We start from the raw sequence: 17,870 nt of genomic DNA on the forward strand, positions 1-17,870 counted from the left end.
TCTTTCTTATCTTTCTTTCCTCTTTCTTTTTCTTCTTTCTTTTCTTTCTTTCTTCTTTCTTTCTTTCTTTCCTTCTTTTCTCTTTTCTTCTTTCTATCTTCTTTCTTTTTTTCCATCTTCTTTCTTTTTTCTTTCTTCTTTCTTTTCTTTTTTTCTTTCTTCTTTCTGTTTTTTTTCTTTCTTTCTTTCTTTCTTTCCTTCTTCTTTCTTTTTTCTTTCTTCTTTCTTATCTTTCTTTCCTTTCTTTTTCTTCTTTCTTTTCTTTCTTTCTTTCTTTCTTCTTTCTTTCTTTCCTTCTTTTCTCTTTTCTTCTTTCTTTCTTCTTTCTTTTTTTTCCATCTCCTTTCTTTCTTTTTTTCTTTCTTCTTTTCTTTCTTTCTTTCTTTCTTTCTTCCTCGGTCCAGTTCCCTGGGTGACAGAGAATTCTTATTACCGCCCTATTTTAAGAACAGGGATCCAGTGATTTACGTATTCATAATTTAGAGCCAGGCAGTGGCCGGGCACTTGCTGTCACAATGACAGACTATACACAGCAGTGAAGGCCCAGGACACAGTCAGATTCTGAGAAGGACAGAGGCCTAGATGCTTCTGCGAACCCCAGTTCTCACCGTCCCATGCGTCGGAGGCCCTGAAGAGCCGCCTGTGGGGTTCGGCACCTTCCTCCCCCTCCCTGTGGGGTGGTTTCCATCCTGCACGAGCGCTTCTGCGTCCTGACCAAGGGCCAGGGCGTGTGTGTGTTTAGTGCCCAGGAGAGGTGTTCACACGCTTTATAAAACATGATAAAAGTTAATTCCTGGTACAAGGGGATTTTAAAGCCCTGAATTTCCATGCTTGGGATGGGATTTATGTTTGAGGTAGATTCAGCAGACATAAACTCACTCTGTCCGGCTGTTAAGAAACACTCTCCAAGTGTTCACTCTGGGTGTCTACACCTCTCCTTGGGAGCCCGTACGAGGATATGGAATAGCGTGTTCCCTCCCTGTTGGCTCAAACGTATACGAGTAAGATGGGCTTCCTGTCCATTAGCCTAGAAAAGACGAACAAAAACCGAGATCCAGGGAGAAAATAATACATTCGTAAAGCCTGCAATTCACCCAGGCTGTCCTGTGCCTCTGCTCTGCCCGCGGTGGCCTCCTGCTTCATCCGGAATCTCTAAGAGGCTTTATAGTTATTTCAGTATTACAGACACCAAGCGAAGATGCAGAGGAGAGCCTCTCTGAGGCGAGTCCATGGCGAGGGGCAGAGGAGTCCTGAGGCCCCACCAGCAGCCCACTGTGAGGATGGGAGCCCTGGGCAGGCCCCATCCTGGGGTTCCAGGTCCTACCAACGGGCACTGGCCCAGAGACAAGTCCGCTTGGTCCCTTTCCTACCGCTGCAGTGAGGCAGACAGGTTTACCTAGGTTTAAACAAACATAAGTGCTTTTAACGCTTTTTTTTTTTTTTTTTATTTTTCAGAACAGTATATTCAACTGTGTTTCTAAACAGGGAGGAAAATAAGGATTAAATGCAAAAGAATGACTTATACTTTTCCCTGTTCCAGTGAAAATTAGACATTTGAGCACCAAAATGGAGACAGGATTTGAATTTAATTCTAGCTCTTTCAAAAATTTAATAGTATTTTAATTTTAAAATAGTAAATTAAAATGCTATCACATATTGCTATAACCTCTTTCTCCAAAGGAACCCCACGTACTCGAGGAAGAGGGAGGAAAAGCCTTCCTTAGCGTCCTGGGACGAATTTTGGTGAGAGCGCTGCAGACGAAACTATTTCCCATCGTCATTAGCACAAAGGGCGCTGCCGGGGACACGGGCTATTTTAAAGCATTATTTATGTTGCTCCCCTTCTAACAGGACTTTGCAAATATTTATGAAACTCCCACATCAGTGTTCTTCTTTTTATCTTTCTGTTCGCCCAGCCCTGTTACAGCCTAATTGAAATACAATAATTATAAATGGGCTTAGTTCCTCGATTTAATTTCCTTGCAAGGAGCGTCATTTATTTTGCTTTGGCTTCGTTAACATGCCTTAATTAAAAGATTTAACAAAGCTAAGGAAACAAAATGCCTTCGGGGGCATTGAACCCTGGGTTCCATCTGCAGGATGACCCGGCGACTAGGTGCGAGTGCTCCTGAAGGGCAAGAGGGGCCCCCCCGCTCCAGGAAGGGGGCCCCCCGCTGCCTCACAAGCCCAGACATGTGAAGCAGGGAGAAGTTCTGAAGGCTCAAAGTCTGTGTGTGTAGCTAACGTGGCCACGTCCACGCTGCGTGTCCTTGGGCAGGTAGTTAGTTCTATCGAATCCCCATTGCCTCGTCTTTTAAACGGGGCAAAGATACCTACACGGTGGGGCCGCTCTCACTAATAAACACACTCTTCTGGCGAAGCCCTCATTTAACGTTAACTATGAGGCCCAAGGTGAGTCCTTAACAAGTACATGTGCTGCCCAAAAGCATATTAGTTTTGCATAAAACACCAAGTTTTAAAACTTAAGCGGCAAATGAATTACTACAATGGCAATAAAACGTTCTGAGAAAACAGATTTCTCCGTCTGTTGACCATGCTAACAGTCAGCTAATATGGAAACCACTTTAGATGGGTGTGTAAGATGCCTTGTGTGAACACAGACCACTTTACCATAGTTCTTGGCACCGAGGTTCACAGCTGGGTCTGGTTTCTTAGCCTTTCAAGTCCGTTGAGGGACACCAAAGAGAAAGTGACTCTGGCCTCGGGGAGCCGTGAGGGCCCTGTGACTCACCAGGTACGTGAATTGAAAAACCACGTCACCTACACGACCTGTCTTCTCCCCTGTAGCATAGGCAGGCAGGACTGGATTGTCTCCAACACGACCTCCCAGCACAAAGCGACAGGACGGCTTTACCAGTGTGGCGTGAGGGCGAGATCTCCTGGTGTTCGTCTTCCCGCCTCTCCAGGGCCCCTCTGATGAGGGGGGTGCCTGGGCTCCTGGGTGATCAGCACAAACACAAGCCAAAACTTGGCGAGTAAAGGAAAAGACACCTGCTGGGTCTCAGTCCTGAGTGTGTGCCCAAATGCTTAAAAGATCCACGGATGTCCTCAAGTCCAAGAATGGTGGGAAGAAGAAATAAGAATGGAAGACGTAATCTTTACTATCGAAGTGCCTTTGGTCCAGTTCAGGAAAAAATATCACATTAAATGTAAGCGAACACGCTTGCAAATGCGGTTTAGGAGTGTGGTGTGCTTGCACGGGCGGCGCCTGGAGTTAGAAACCAGGGACACAGTAGCTGAGGCTGCCCTCCGCTTTATCTGCTCTGCTCGCAACTAAATCACCTTAAAGCGGGCATAGCCAATTTGACAATAAATTACATTAAATAAATAAATAAATAGATAGATAGATAAATACCACGGAGACATAAGATCTAAAAAAAAAAAAAAATGAGCGTAGTAATTGTGTCGCACTGTTTTGAGGGCGAAACAAAATAATGTGCATCGATGTGCTTCGACAACTATAAGCTGTTATGTAAATGTTAGTCTTTCTGTGAGTTTTTTATTTCAAATCACAAATTATTTGTATGGTTGCGGAATGCTGCTTGGTGAGTCGGGTTCTGGAGGATGACAGCATGACCGGAGTCAGGGAAGTGGAGGTGAATGGAAGGTGCCGTTCCCCTGGGGCTCTGGGACTCGTGTAGACACCTGCGTGTGTGGAGCGGACTTCGTGTCACGGGAAGTGTAAGTGGCAGGTGTGAGAGGCAGACCGAAGAGTGCGGGCCTCAGGGTCCACTCACGCCCTGTCCATCCCCTGGGTGCTGGGACAAACACTGTCCTTCCTCTGCTCTGAGGACCACTCACAATCAGACATTGCGTTCAGGACAAAAGAGATCATGTAATGGTGGTGAGAATGACAGAAAGGACCAGTGAAGTGTCTCTGCGTATCTGGAAACGCCGGTGTCCTGGTGACACTGGGAGACTTGTGTGCTGGGGTTCTCCCCGTGGCCCTCCGCACACCGTTGGACGACAAGCTGACCGGCTGACGTGGACTTCGTGATCTTAGGCAGTAAACATAAACGACCAACACCTTCCCCATCTCACCCCCTGTGAACCAGGAGCCGGGGAATATACAGCTGCCGCCAAACAGGTGCTGGCAAAGAGCGCGGAGAACGTGAGCACCCGCGTTACTCAACGGGCCCGACCAATTATCTGCACAAAGACGATCCCATGGGGAAACACCGTCATTCTCCGTCAGGTCTGGATCCGGCACAAAGCGACTTCCTGAAGCATATCGTTGGGGAAGAAGTCTTTCCTTCTACAGCGTCTTGGAAACATAACAGCTAACAGCTAACAATGTATTTTTAAAGAACAAAAGAAAGATCCCAGGTCCCTTTGGATGCCTTCTGCCATCGCCACATACGTTCTGTTATTAGGTGCAGCATTATTTCTCTGTTTCTGTGCCACCTGATAAAATATTCCATTGCCCCGGACGTGCTCACTGCCTTTTCTTCTTAGCTTCCCATGGACTCAAGAAGAGAAATGAAGTAAACAAAGCATGAGTCCGGTCTAACGGGAGCAAATGAACTCCAGCTTCATTCCTTCACCAAGTATTTCCTGCGGGCCTACTGTGTGCCTGGAAGTTCTGAGCCTTGCTGGAGGGCACGGAGTCTGGGAGGGGCAGCTGGGGGATGGCGACGCTGGGGGGCTCCTCAGAGCGCGGTGCTGGAACATTCACTCGCTGGGTCAGAGCCACGCCAAAGGAGGAATCAAAACTCAATGGTCAGTTTTAGAAAGAGGAGGCAGAGCGTTTCTGTGAAGGAAAGAAAAAGGGTTGACCTGAAGTCTATTCGTTTAGGAAATTGAAAAAAAGATGGTTGGTATGTGTTTTTTTAAAAGTTTTTATTTATTTTTGAGAGAGAGAGATAGAGTATGAGCAGGGGAGGGGCAGAGGGAGAGGGAGACACAGAATCTGAAGCAGGCTCCAGGCTCCAAGCCGTCAGCACAGAGCCCGACACAGGGTTCGAACTTACGAACCGTAAGATCATGACCTGAGCTGGAGTGGACGCTTAACCAACTGAGCCACCCAGGCGCCGTGATATAACATGTGTTTTATTGAATACCCTCAGTTTATTCATTTATTCAAGGACCACTGTTAAAAAGCCTTTCATGTGCTAAGTGATAAAAATAAAACAAAGTAAAAATATTACTTTCTAATTTGTCTAGTGGGCAGAGTAAAAAGTGCGGTGTGATAAATTCTATAAAAGTAACACTTGGAAAATAAATAAATAAGTAAATAAATAAAGTAGCACTTAACAAAATTCGACCGTTGAAAAAGTGATATAAAATATGGCAAAAAAATCCAGTACATTCAGATAGAATATTAATATATATATTCAGATATATACACACACAAACACATTTATATCTACTAAAATATCTACCCCTCTATTTATTTATGCTCAAATAGTCCAGAAGAAAGTAAGAAAGGGGAAACAGAAACAATGAAAACCAGACAAAACAAATAGAAATGAGAGAAAGGTAGATATGATGCAACTATTTTGATATTTACATTAATATAAGTGGTCTAAAAGACAGAAATTATTAAATTGTATTTAATTTTAAAAGCCTCGACTGTATGCTACTTCAAGAAACCTGTTCTAGTCATAAAAACACATATAGGTTTAAAGTAAAATAGATTTAAAAAATCTATTTAAACAGCAAACAGCTACATCAATATCGGGCAATGTAGAATTGGAACAGGAAATATTCCCAAGGATAAAAAGAGACTCTAAGTAATGATTCAAAGGCCAATTCACTGAGAAGACCTGACAATTCTAAATGCATTTGCACCTGACAACGTGTTCTAAAATTCATAAAGTAAAAATTAATAGAATTGCAAAAACCAAGGGACAAACACACAATTATCGTTGGAGACTTCAACACTCCTCTCAGCAAATCGACAGAACTCGTACCTAAAATGGAGACATAAATCAGGAAAGATACAGATGAGCTGGTTGACATTACCAACAACTTGACCTAAGTGAAGTGTGTAGAAGCCTTCACCCCAAAACAGCTGGATACATATTCTTGTCAATCATACATGCAACAGTCACCAACATAGACCATGTTCTGGGTCACGCAACAGATTTTAACAGATGTAAGGCAGCCTAAATTATATAAACATGTCTTAGATCATAAAGGAATTAAGTTAGAAATAAATAACAAAGTTATTAGGAAAATGCTCTAAGTATTAGATAAAGAAAAGACTTTTAAATAACTCATGGGTCAAAGAAAATCATAAGAGATATTGGAAAAATATTTTTAATTCAATGAAATGAAAAAAAAAATCCACATGTGATACAGCTAACCACCTACTTAAAAAGAAGTATAAAGCACTGAAACACTTATATCCAAAAAGAATAATGATTTCAAGTCCATGACCTAAGCTACTTTCATAAGAACTAGAAAGAAGAGAGTAAATTAAAACCAAAGCAAACAGAAGAAAATAACAGGAAGACCAGATATTGATGGAACTGAAAATAGAAACATAATAGAAATGAAATGTTTCTACAAAAGGTCAGTGAAATTGATAATCCTCTGCCCAGACTGGTCCAGAGAAAAAGAGGAAACACAAGTCACTGGCATAAAAATGAAAGGGCAAAATTAGTTCAGATCCTCCCCAAATTCAAGTATAAAAAGGAAGTACGACAACTAATGTGCCCATAAATTTTGACAATTCAGATAAATGAAAGAGACAGATTCCTAGAAAGACACATACTATAAACACTCAAGAAGAAAGAGATAATTTGAATAATCATATTCTGCTAAAGAAATTGATCTTCTACTTAAAAGCCTTCCCACCAAGGAAACACCAGGCCCATATTAAACCAATATTTGGGGAAGGAAAAATTACTCATAGTACACCAGCTCTTCTAGAAAACTGACAAGATCACTTTCCACTTCATTTTTTTTTAATGTTTTTTAAAATGTTTATTTATTTTTGAGAGAGAGTGAGAAACAGACTGAAAGTAGGGGAGGGGCAGAGAGAGAGGGAGACACAGAATCCAAAGCAGGCTCCAGGCTCTGAGATGTCAGCACAGAGTGTGACATGGGGCTCGAACTCACGAACAGCGAGATCATGACCTGAGCTGAAGTCGGACGTCTAACCGACTGAGCCACCCAGGCGCCCCCCCACTTCATTTTTTGTGACTAGTGTTATCCTGATACCAAAATCCAAGGAATGCATTACAGGAAAACTGTAGGCCAACATTACTCATGAACACAGATGCAAAACTCCTCAACCAAGTTTCAGCAAGTCGCATCCAGCAACACATAAAGAGAATAATAAAACATGACCAAGTGCTATGTATCTCAGAAATACAAAGCTGTTTCAATATTCAAAATGCAATTCTTGTAATTCACCATATTAAATTTTAAGAAGGGAAAAGTGATCATTTTAACGAATGCAGAGAGGGGCACCTGGGTGGCTCAGTCGGTTGGGCGTTTGGCTTCGGCTCAGGTCATGGTCTCTCAGTCCGTGAGTTTGAGCCCCGCGTCAGGCTCTGTGCCGACAGCTCAGAGCCTGAAGCCTGCTTCCAATTCTGTGTCTCCCTCTCTCTCTGCCCCTCCCCTGCTCACACTCTGTCTCTCTTTCAAAATAAAATAAAAAAACATAAAAAAAATTAATGCAGAGAAATAATTTGACAAAACTCGCTATCTGTTCTTATTAAAAACTCAACAGAAGATTTCTTGACCTTATAAATTTCTTAACCTATAAGATACCTTATTAATAGCATCTACAAAAAGCCTACAGCTAATATCAAACTTAAGTGAAAAACCAAAAGCTTTCTTCCCAAGTCGGGAACAAGGCAAGGACGTCTGCAAACTGTGCCTTCTATTCAACATTGTACTGGAGAGCCTAGAAAGTTCAAAGTGCCAAAGAGAACCAAAGGCTTATAGCTTTTAAATGAAGAAATAGCTTCACTCTCTTCCCAGACCAAAAGAAAGCAAAGATTCTGTGGGTCATAGAGACAGGCTAAGGCTCTGGAGAGGAGGGGGCAGCTGAGATCAAGTTTGAAGAGTGGGGTGGGGTTTGTCAGCAACCAGGGGTGCTGGAGAGTGGAGAGACCTACTGGCCTGTCCTTGGATCACGAAAGGTCACTGAGAGTTGAGTCTCTTCCCTGCATACGAGGGAGTAAGGGTAACAGATGACATTTTTGGCAAGGCCTTGCCTACATGGACACCGCCAGGCTTTGAACCCTATTCCATGGATGGAGTGGATGGGCTGGAGGAGGGAGCAGCTGGAAGAAGGTGAAGGAGGAGGGCAGGAGATGGGGGGCTAACGGTCTGCATTTCCTTGCCCTTCATAATATGTCCCTCATTGTATTTTTTTTAATTTGAATTTTGTTTCTAATTTTTCAGAAGCCAGCCTTTCTCCCCAACATCACTCCCATGACCTAGCAGACATGGAGTCTTGAATTTGCATCTTTGTGTGGCAGCCATCCATTTGGGGACCAGTTGTCTCTCCTCCAGGGGTGACACCCACCACCCTTCCTTGTGCAAGTTTGCCCTGTGTGTGAGGTGCGGGTGGGCGGGGGTGACTGATAGCCGCGATCGGCAGCCGGGGAGGACCTGGGACCAGGGGCGGGAGCCTGGGGCTGGGGGAGAGGACAGGAGGAAGAGGGCCGGACGGACACGGGGTGTGGGTTTCCCTCCCTGGTGCAGACTGGAGGGAGAGAGATGCCGTCTGTGGGCCGCACCGACAATTGAGACTTTGCTCTCACTGTCGCAACTACCCTCCTAACTTCTAACCCGTCAATGTTTTCACAGACGCATTCCTGGTTAAAATTAGCGACCTTGCCACAGTCTTCTAGGTTCAGTGAAGCTGTCAGAGTGGAGGCTGGCTCTATGTGGTGGGTAGACACAGGCTTATTGGATAATTCCGCAAAGGCCATTATTCCATTTGACGGTCAAGAAGTGGCTGGAGACGGAGAGAAGGTACACCTCGCCCTAAATGGGTATCTGGCCTTTCTATCCTGCTTTGGAACACAGAAGCATTTCTCTCCCTTTTTGAAATAAGAACCGAGGGGTGGCTCCCTCTGGGCCGGGCAATTCTCTAGGTGCATCACGTATTTTAACTCTTGCCATTTTCCATATGTTCTGTGCCATTGTTGCCATTTTCCTGATGGATGAAGGCATGAGGCACGGAAAGTTCGAGTAACTTTCGGGAGACCGAGGAAGCTCCCAGCAGAGCCGGGCGGGACTGCAGGGTCTCCATCCAGAGCCCGGCCTCCTGACCTGCACGCGCAGACTGTTGGGACGCAATATTCTGGGAGAGTGTACTTTACAGCAAACCGAGCGACTTCTTGATCCATGTGTCGTTAAACACAACTTAAACATTTTATGTTCTTGAAATTATTTTCGTGAGGATCAATTATTTTCCACATAAAAATAAAGAATTAAAGAATAAAGATTTGCTTCAGTTTTCTTCTGCGGCCATTAGTGTTTAACAAGTTCGACTTTCCCTGGAGTCAGGTTTGTTGTTTTAAATCTCATCACAAAGATTTGCTTATTTGGCCAGAGATGAATTTTCTTGGTCATTGTTAGATCTATTTTTATTGGTCATTCATATCTTGAATGTGTAATAAGATTTGCCTGATTCCTTGCTTAACCAAATTGGGAGCAATGCCTCTCGCAAACCAGAATTTCTTTAAAGAGGTTTAAGATGAAGGGTCAGAATGCCCTGCCTATGTAAGGTTCGTGCACAAGATTCATGCCCAAGGTTCATGGACATGGTTCATGCACAAGGTTCAACAAATGGCGTTGGACCTCCACCAGTAGGAAAGTGAGTCTAGCCCCGGCCAGACAGCTTCCATGAGAATTAACGCAAAACAGACTGCAAAACGAAATGCAAACCTGTGAAACTCCCCGAAGGTAGCCTACCGAGCAGGAGACCTGGATGAGCTTGTGTGACCGAACCAGGTTCGCCCCTGGGCTTGAAAAGCCATCACTCAAGAGACGTCTTTAAATTGGGAAGGGCTCTTATTCAGGAGGCCACCACCGGGGAGAAGGCAGACTCCTGTCCAAAAGCGAACTCCATGCTTTCTGCCCAGCCCCGGTGTCCTCAAAGGGGTGGAGGGTGGCTCGCCAGCAAAGGGATGGCAGGGGACTGCAGCATCTCTGATCACGTGCCAACTGGCTGATGCCAGCTACGGCTAGTGCAGTGCTCCAGGTGTAGGGAGGGGCCGCTTTCTGTTTCGTGATGTGCAGGAGTTCTCTGTTCTTTCTGCAAACAGGGACAACGTCGACAGATACACAAAGGGAGGTTAATAAAATCATTTGTGTGACCTAAAAAAGAAAAACATTTTTTAAAAACAGCGAGGTCGGGGTGCCTGGGTGGCTCAGGCGGTTGGGCGGCCGACTTTGGCTCGGGTCACGATCTCACGGTCCGTGAGTTCGAGCCCCGCGTTGGGCTCTGTGCTGACAGCTCGGAGCCTGGAGCCTGTTTCAGATTCTGTGTCTCCTTCTCTCTGACCCTCCCCTGTTCATGCTCTGTCTCTCTGTCTCAAAAATAAATAAACATTAAAAAAAATTAAAAAAAAATAAAAATAAAAACAGCGAGGTTAATCAGAAAGCTGAGGCAGCTTCAAACCGACTTGCAGGCCTCTGGACCTGGACCAAAAGTTCTGGTCCTTCACTCCCCAAGGCCAGTGGTCTGCAAATCTCAAAGAAAGTAAGTTAGTTCTGTAACAGTTGAAGGGCCTTGGGTCAGCAAGCAAGGAGGGTCAACTTGAAGCAGGTGACCATGGAGACGGGTGGGGACTGTCACACAGGCGTGGTGATGGCTTCCTAGAGACAGCATCAAGGTCACGGTCCATGAAAGAAGTCATGGATAAGCTGGACTTCATTACAATCGGGAATTTCTGCTCTGAGAAAGACCGTGCCAAGACGGTGAGCAGATGATCATGGACGAGGAGAAAATATTTGCAGAAAACACATTTGACAAAGAACTCTTAAAACTCAACGGTAGGAAAACAGACAACTCAATTAAAAAATGGGCCAAAGACCCTAACAGACACCTCACCAGAGAAGATACGCAGATGGCCGCCAAACACACGATAAGACACTCCACATCGTACGCCATCAGGGAATCGGGAACTGGAACGTTACGATGCCACTACAGAGCTACCTGATGGCCAAACTCTGAAACTGACATCAAATGCTGGTGAGGATATGGAGCTATGGAAGGTCTCAGTCCTTCTTCCAAAATGGTGAAGCCACTTTGAAAGAGAGTTTGATGCGTTCTTGCAAAGATAGACTCTTGCTCTAGGATCCAGCAAGTGTACCCCTTGGTATTTACCCACAGGAGCTGGATGCATGTGTCCACACCAAATCCTGTGCGCGGACGTCCATGGCAGCTTTATCCATAACTGTCAAAGCTTGGAAGTAACCAAGATGTCCTCCCGTAGATGATGGATAAGTAAACTACAGTACATCTGACAATAGGATGCAAAAAATGAGCTATCGAGGCATGAAAAGATGCGGAACCACCTTAAATTCAGTTTGAAAAGGCCAGTCTGAAAAGGCTATCTTCTGTATGATTCTAGCTCCATAGAGCTAGCTGGAATAGGCATAGCTATACCGTATTGGAAAAGGCATAGCTCTGGAGACATTAGGAAGATTGGTGGTTGCCAGGGGTCAGGGAGTGGAACACAGAGGATTTCTAGGGCAGTGAATCTACTCTTCATGACATCACCTTCCTACAAACCTAGAAGGTGCCAGTCCAAGACTTACCCTAACGTGAACTATGGAGTTTTGGTGATGCTGATGCATCCATGGAGGTCCATCGATTGCAACAAAGGCACCACGCTGGTGGGGGTGTCGTGGCAGGGAAGGCTGTGCTTGGGGGGGGGGCAGGAGGCCTATGGGAATGCCCACAAAAAAAAAATTAAAAAGTCCAAAAAAAGATTGCCAAATCATTGAGTTATGTTTTAGTTTTAGTTCTAAATCTTTTTTTAAAATTTTTTAATGTGTGTTCATTTTTGAGAGACAGAGAGAGACAGAGCGTGAGCAGAGGAGGAGTAGAGAGAGAGGGAGACACAAAATCCGAGGCACGCTCCAGGCTCTGAGCTGCCAGCACAGAGGCTCAAACTCACAGATGGTGAGATCATGACCTAAGCTGAAGTTGGATGCTTAACCAACTGAGCCACCCAAGCACCCCTGGTTCTAAATCTTTTTATATGTCATTCTTATTTATTAGATATGTTAGTTTCTTTTGTAAGATGCCTCTCCGGTCTAATAATGAGAAGAGTTTAGTCTAGTTGAGTTTCAAAGTACAAGTTGTGAAATTACAAGTCTTATACCAATCACTTACAAGGTTTGGGAGAAAGCCTGGCATGGGAAACACTAGAAACCAGCCAACCAGCCAACACACCATAGACAAACACACACCACGATGTCCTGGGAAAATCCCCTCTTTCTCTCCAGAAACTGCTCGCACTTCTCCTCCTGCACCTGGAATTGCTCACCACCCTAAGCACCTACAGGATCCAGCACGGGCTGTGTGTGTGTGTGTGTGTGTGCACATGCATGTGTGCACGCATGGGTATGTGTATGAGTGTGCACACACATGCGTGCATGTGTTTGTGTGCAAGCATGAGAGCATATGTACACATGTGTGCACAGGTGTGCATGAGTGTGTATGTTCGTGCACGTGTGTGCATTTGTATGAACGTATGTGTGCATGGGTATGGGCCTGTGTGTGAGCGTGAACACGTATGAGTATGTGTGTGTGTGCACACTGCTGTGCCCACTCACACACCTTCCCGCTTCTCTCCCTTTTACATATATTTGGTTCATTCAAAATCAAATACGAGATATATTTGGGTTGCAAGTTATTTATTTTTTATTTTTTACATATTTCTTAGAGATCATTGACAATGAAGTGGTTCTGGGTCAAAAGAAGTTGTCCTGGGTCAAGTTCTTGATTCATATGTTGTCCCTTGTAAATGATAATGTTTACAAATATTGAATAGCTTCTCCTGCGTATAAGGAGCTTTTGAAAACATGCTTTGAATTACTGACCTTTACAGAAAAGGAAACAATTGCGTCAAGACACTGAGGACAGATTTTTCAGCGTGTTTCAAGTTTGTGGTTACACCTCAGTAGAACTTTTTCTCAGTTGCAAGAACAGAGACCGTGGACGTAGGTAGCACGTGCGGAAAACATGGTGGCAGGAAGCGCCCAGAAGGCTCCCAGCCCAGCCCCAAGCAAACAGGCGGGTCTCACGCTCCTGCTCGCTGCCCCAAGAGCCCTGAAGCTGTCTCGGTGGGGGCTTTCTCCTCTGCCTCCCGTCTGTCCCACGACTCAAGTGCAAGAAGCCCGACTTCGCTTTATTATCTCAAATGAACCCAACCCTCGGAGGGAAAACCAACGCCAGCCACGTGCTGAAGCTTCTCTCCTTCGTGTTACACACGAGCCTGTGGCGGAGATGGGTCTTCGTGGCTCAGAAACGATCCGGGGGATTGATTGCATCTGGTTTTTAGCTGCCCGTGTCAGACCTGACACCCCGTCCCAAGCCGAGCCTCCGCGGCTCACGGTTCACTCTCCCCCGTGTGCGGCCAGGCCACCAGGACGGTCGCTGGCGTTTCAAAGCTGGGGCACTGCTCTTTTGGAGCCCTGGTTCCACAGGGGCACTGGGGGCCGCAGGGGCGGGTCTCTGCCTCGGGAGGACCTGCAGGACCATAGACCTAACCGTGTCTTTAGGGGCGTGCTTCTGCTCACAAAACACCGCATCTCCCCGAGACTCGGCTTCGAAACTATACGTGGCCCAGCTCTCCTCGGGGACAAGGAGACGGGCCACCACAGGGCACAGCCGTGCTCACTGGATGCGCCGTGGGGGCGGAGAGCTATTTTCTCCGTCGGGTCGGTGCTAGGTCATGCTGCAAAGTTTCCTTCGCGATGCCTGTGCGACTCTCACCCCCTCCTGAGGCTGGACTGCGCCCTGGTGACCTCTCACCCCGGGGTGCACGTGTTGGAGATGGCTCTGCGGTCCTCGCACAGGAGACAGACTTGGAACGTCCCGGAAAGGGGTTCTGGACGGCACACCGGACACAGAACTCGGAAGAGTCTTAGGTTTCCAGACTTCTCAAGTGCTTTCCCAATAACTGACTTGCAGGTTTTGTTTTATTTCGTTTTGCCCGCTTCCCAGTGGATGCTAAAAGTCCTGCACCAAGGTCAAGGACGGTTCACGTGGCCCGAGCCCCGCCCACAGCGCTCCTCCAGCCGCCCAGGGACCGGGCACGGGGGCTGTGCCAGTGTCTGTGGCTCGGTGCAGGGAGGCAGGGACACGTGGGGTGACTTTCCCCCAGACTTCTGCAGGGCGGATTCAGTAACCGGGGCCCAAGGAGCTCAGGGGTGGGAAGCAGGCCGCGCTCACCCAGACCAGCCCGCCCAAGCCCGCCCCCTGCGCAGCGGGACCAAGAAGCTGCCTTCCGTCTCCCTGCTGACCCCTGCTGACCCCTGTTGACCCCCAAATCCTCCACACTTAGCAAGAACGCTATGGACTCACGGGTGGCCAGCCAGGAGGGCCGTCCCCCGCCTGCCGCACACGTCACACGTCTGGGGGCGCCTCACACACAAGGGGCTCGACTCTCCTCGTTCTCTGCCGACTGGCATCACTATCCTGAAAACGGAGGGAACTGAGGCACGGGAAGGTGAGGACGACGACCCATGTGGTTCACACGGCAGCCTTGGGCCGAGCAGCGGAGCTCCCTGCTTCTGGAAGGTGGTCTCCTCCCAGAACCGTGAGGACACCGGTAGGGCCACAGATGCGGTCACGGGCCAGCCTGGCTTCCTCGCCTCCTGCCGTGACCTTCCCCTCAGGTGCACACAGCCTCTCGGATCACGCGGGGCCGCGTCCGCAGCTGGGGGTCCGGGACACCTGAGGAGGAGAAGGCAGTCCCGTTGGTGTCTGGCTGAGGGCAGGGCGCCCGGTTCCGGAACCCTCCAGAGGCGACTCACAGCCACACGCTGTGTCCCCAGGCCTCTCTCTGTCCGTGGGCCCTGAGGCCCCAGGGTTGGCGAACAGGTGGGTCGGTCCCGTGACAGGCCCTGGGGAGGAGCCGCTGGCCACTGCCCGGCGAAACCCTGAAGAGCTCGAGGCAGGGCTCCGCGAAGAATCAGTTTGCGGAAAACCACAAGGGATGTGACGGAACAACACCGTGTGAAGAAAAACGCAGACGTAGCCGCACCGAGACAGGACATGGGTGGTTGTGACGCTGTTGGTGGCCCGCACGCAGAATTTGGTGGCTGACGCCCGCGGGTGGGCGGGGAGGCTCTGGGCCTCCCCGCGCCGGCTTCGGTCGCAGCCCGGTGTGTACTGTGAGGCCGGGACCCGGGGACGAAGTGACAGCCCCGTGTAGCCCTCAGAAGGCAAAGCTCTTACACAGGACCCGGGCGCCGCGAATGGACGTGCCCGCGTCTCAAAATTGCATCCGGACAACGTCACAAAATGAGCCAAAGAGAAAGAGAGTCAGATACAAACCGACAGCTTTCCTGATTTCGTGACTTGGTTTCTAGTTTTCACCCCCGTAAATCCCCTGGAAACACGCTGTCATGTCATCAGAGCCGTAAACGCCACGGAGCCACCGGGGCCGGGGCAGCCGCCGCTCTGAGCCGTGCGCAGGGCCACTGCTTCACGAGGCGCGGGGTTCAAAGCTCCCATCTCCGATCATGAGCTAAGCCCCAGCAACCCCCGTACAAGGTGTCAGAGTTGTTTGTTTTTGTACCAAACGGCAAGCAGTATGTGGGGTGCCTGTGCAAGTCTCTTTCTGAACGGGATTCCTTTAAATATCGAGTCCTAGAGAAGATGCAGGTATTTCCCCATTAACACAAGAGGATGGAAGAGAATCTAGAAATTAATGACAGATGTCATTACCACATGTTTAACATGCTTTGTAATGTATTGATGCCTCCAAAAAGAAGGAGGAGGAGGAGGCAGAGGGGGAGGAAGGGGAGGGGAGAGAACGGGAGGAGGAGGGGGAAGAGGAGGGGGAGGAGGGGGAGGGAATGGGAGGGGGGAGGGGAAGAAGGGAGAGGAGGAGGGAGGGAATGGAAGGAGGAAGGGGAGGAGGGGGAGGGGGAGGGGAAGAAGGGGGCAGAGGAGGAGGGAATGGAAGGGGGAAGGGAAGAGGAGGGAGAGGAGGGGGAGGGGAGAGAATGGGACGAGGAAGGGAGGGCAGGGGGAGCAGGAAGGGGAGGAGGGGGAGGGAATGGGAGGGGAGGGGGAAGTGGGGGAGGGGAGAGAATGGGAGGAGGAGGGGAGGAGGGGGAGGGAATGGGAGGGGGAGGAGAAGAAGGGAGAGGAGGAGGGAGGGAATGGAAGGGGGAAGGAAGGAGGAGGGGGAAGGAGGGGGAGGAGGGGGAGGGAACGGGAGGGGGAGGGGGAAGGAGGGGGAAGAGGGGGAGGGAACGGGAGGGGGAGGGGGAGGAGGGGGAGGGAATGGGAGGGGGAGGAGAAGAAGGGAGAGGAGGAGGGAGGGAATGGAAGGGGGAAGGGAGGAGGAGGGGGAAGGAGGGGGAGGAGGGGGAGGGAACGGGAGGGGGAGGGGGAAGGAGGGGGAGGAGGGGGAGGGAATGGAAGGAGGAAGGGGAGGAGGGGGAGGGGGAGGGGGAGGGGAAGAAGGGGGCAGAGGAGGAGGGAATGGAAGGGGGAAGGGAAGAGGAGGGAGAGGAGGGGGAGGGGAGAGAATGGGACGAGGAAGGGAGGGCAGGGGGAGCAGGAAGGGGAGGAGGGGGAGGGAATGGGAGGGGAGGGGGAAGTGGGGGAGGGGAGAGAATGGGAGGAGGAGGGGAGGAGGGGGAGGGAATGGGAGGGGGAGGAGAAGAAGGGAGAGGAGGAGGGAGGGAATGGAAGGGGGAAGGGAGGAGGAGGGGGAAGGAGGGGGAGGAGGGGGAGGGAACGGGAGGGGGAGGGGGAGGAGGGGGAGGGAATGGGAGGGGGAAGGGAGGAGGAGGGGGAGGAGGGGAAGGGGAGTGAATGGGAGGAGGAGGGGGAGGGGAAGAAGGGGGAGGAAGGGGAGGGAATGGAAGGGGGAAGGGAGGAGGAGGGGGAGGAGGAGAAGGGGAGAGAATGGGAGGAGGAGGGGGAGGGGAAGAAGGGGGAGGAAGGGGAGGGAATGGAAGGGGGAAGGGAGGAGGAGGGGGGAATGAATGGAAGGGGGAAGGGAGGAGGAGGGGGAGGAGGGGGAGGGGGAGATAGAGGGAACTGGAGGAGACAGAGCAAGAACTGAAAAGTAAGAGTCATGTGACGGCCGGACAAAGGCCTGTGTCTCTGCCTCGCGAGTGCACGGTGTAGCCGCTGTCCCGCACGCGCCCCCACCCAGCTCAGGGCGGCACACCGGGACTCTGGGGACACAGGAATTCTCTCCGCCCCGGGAGGAGGAGCAGGTGGGCGTGGCTTGGGAGGGGCCGGGCCGGCAGCCCTCGCCTGGAGGGGAAGATCCCACTGAGATCGGGGAGCCCGCTGGAGGGGCGCTGGCTCCGGGGCCTCCGGGACCAACCTAACACCCTCCTCACCGGGCCGCACCTGCTCCCAGTGCCGCCAGACGGGCTTTGAGAAGGAGCCCGTCGGGGTGAGCCAGGACGCCCTGCTTTCCTCTCCGGTTTCCTGCCTGGACACCCTCGGATGCTTCCGTGAGCCGGCTCCGCACCCGCCAGGCCTCGCTACACGGGGTGTGAACGGCGAGGGAGCCACTTCCCGTGAAGGAAGATGCGCTAACTGCCCGTGACTGACCTCCTGACCTAGGTGACGCTCGTTCCTACGTTTCCACTCGTAGAGTACCCATTGGTTTATACACACTTACTGTCATCACAGAGCAAGAAAATAATTTTGAACGGAAGTACTTTGG

At 49.5% G+C, this 17,870-nt stretch overlaps 1 protein-coding gene across 1 annotated transcript in view; it reads right to left on the reverse strand.

The window, feature by feature from the left end:
* Positions 1–17,218, reverse strand: part of LOC124510488 (vegetative cell wall protein gp1-like) — a gene marked incomplete at its 5' end in the record, with an annotated part of 54,830 nt that extends 37,612 nt beyond the window's left edge. Inside the window, 7 exon segments of the mRNA XM_047077355.1 lie at positions 15,213–15,340; positions 15,899–16,046; positions 16,078–16,199; positions 16,201–16,332; positions 16,335–16,730; positions 16,732–17,166; positions 17,168–17,218. Coding sequence (XP_046933311.1) covers positions 15,213–15,340; positions 15,899–16,046; positions 16,078–16,199; positions 16,201–16,332; positions 16,335–16,730; positions 16,732–17,166; positions 17,168–17,218 — 1,412 coding nt within the window.
* Between the last annotated feature and the right edge of the window lie 652 nt (positions 17,219–17,870).

The sequence above is a fragment of the Lynx rufus genome, unplaced genomic scaffold, assembly GCF_022079265.1.
Source record: "Lynx rufus isolate CCGP_SWC_20201006 ecotype Redwood Valley unplaced genomic scaffold, mLynRuf1.p SCAF_1, whole genome shotgun sequence".
Lineage (NCBI taxonomy): Eukaryota > Metazoa > Chordata > Mammalia > Carnivora > Felidae > Lynx > Lynx rufus.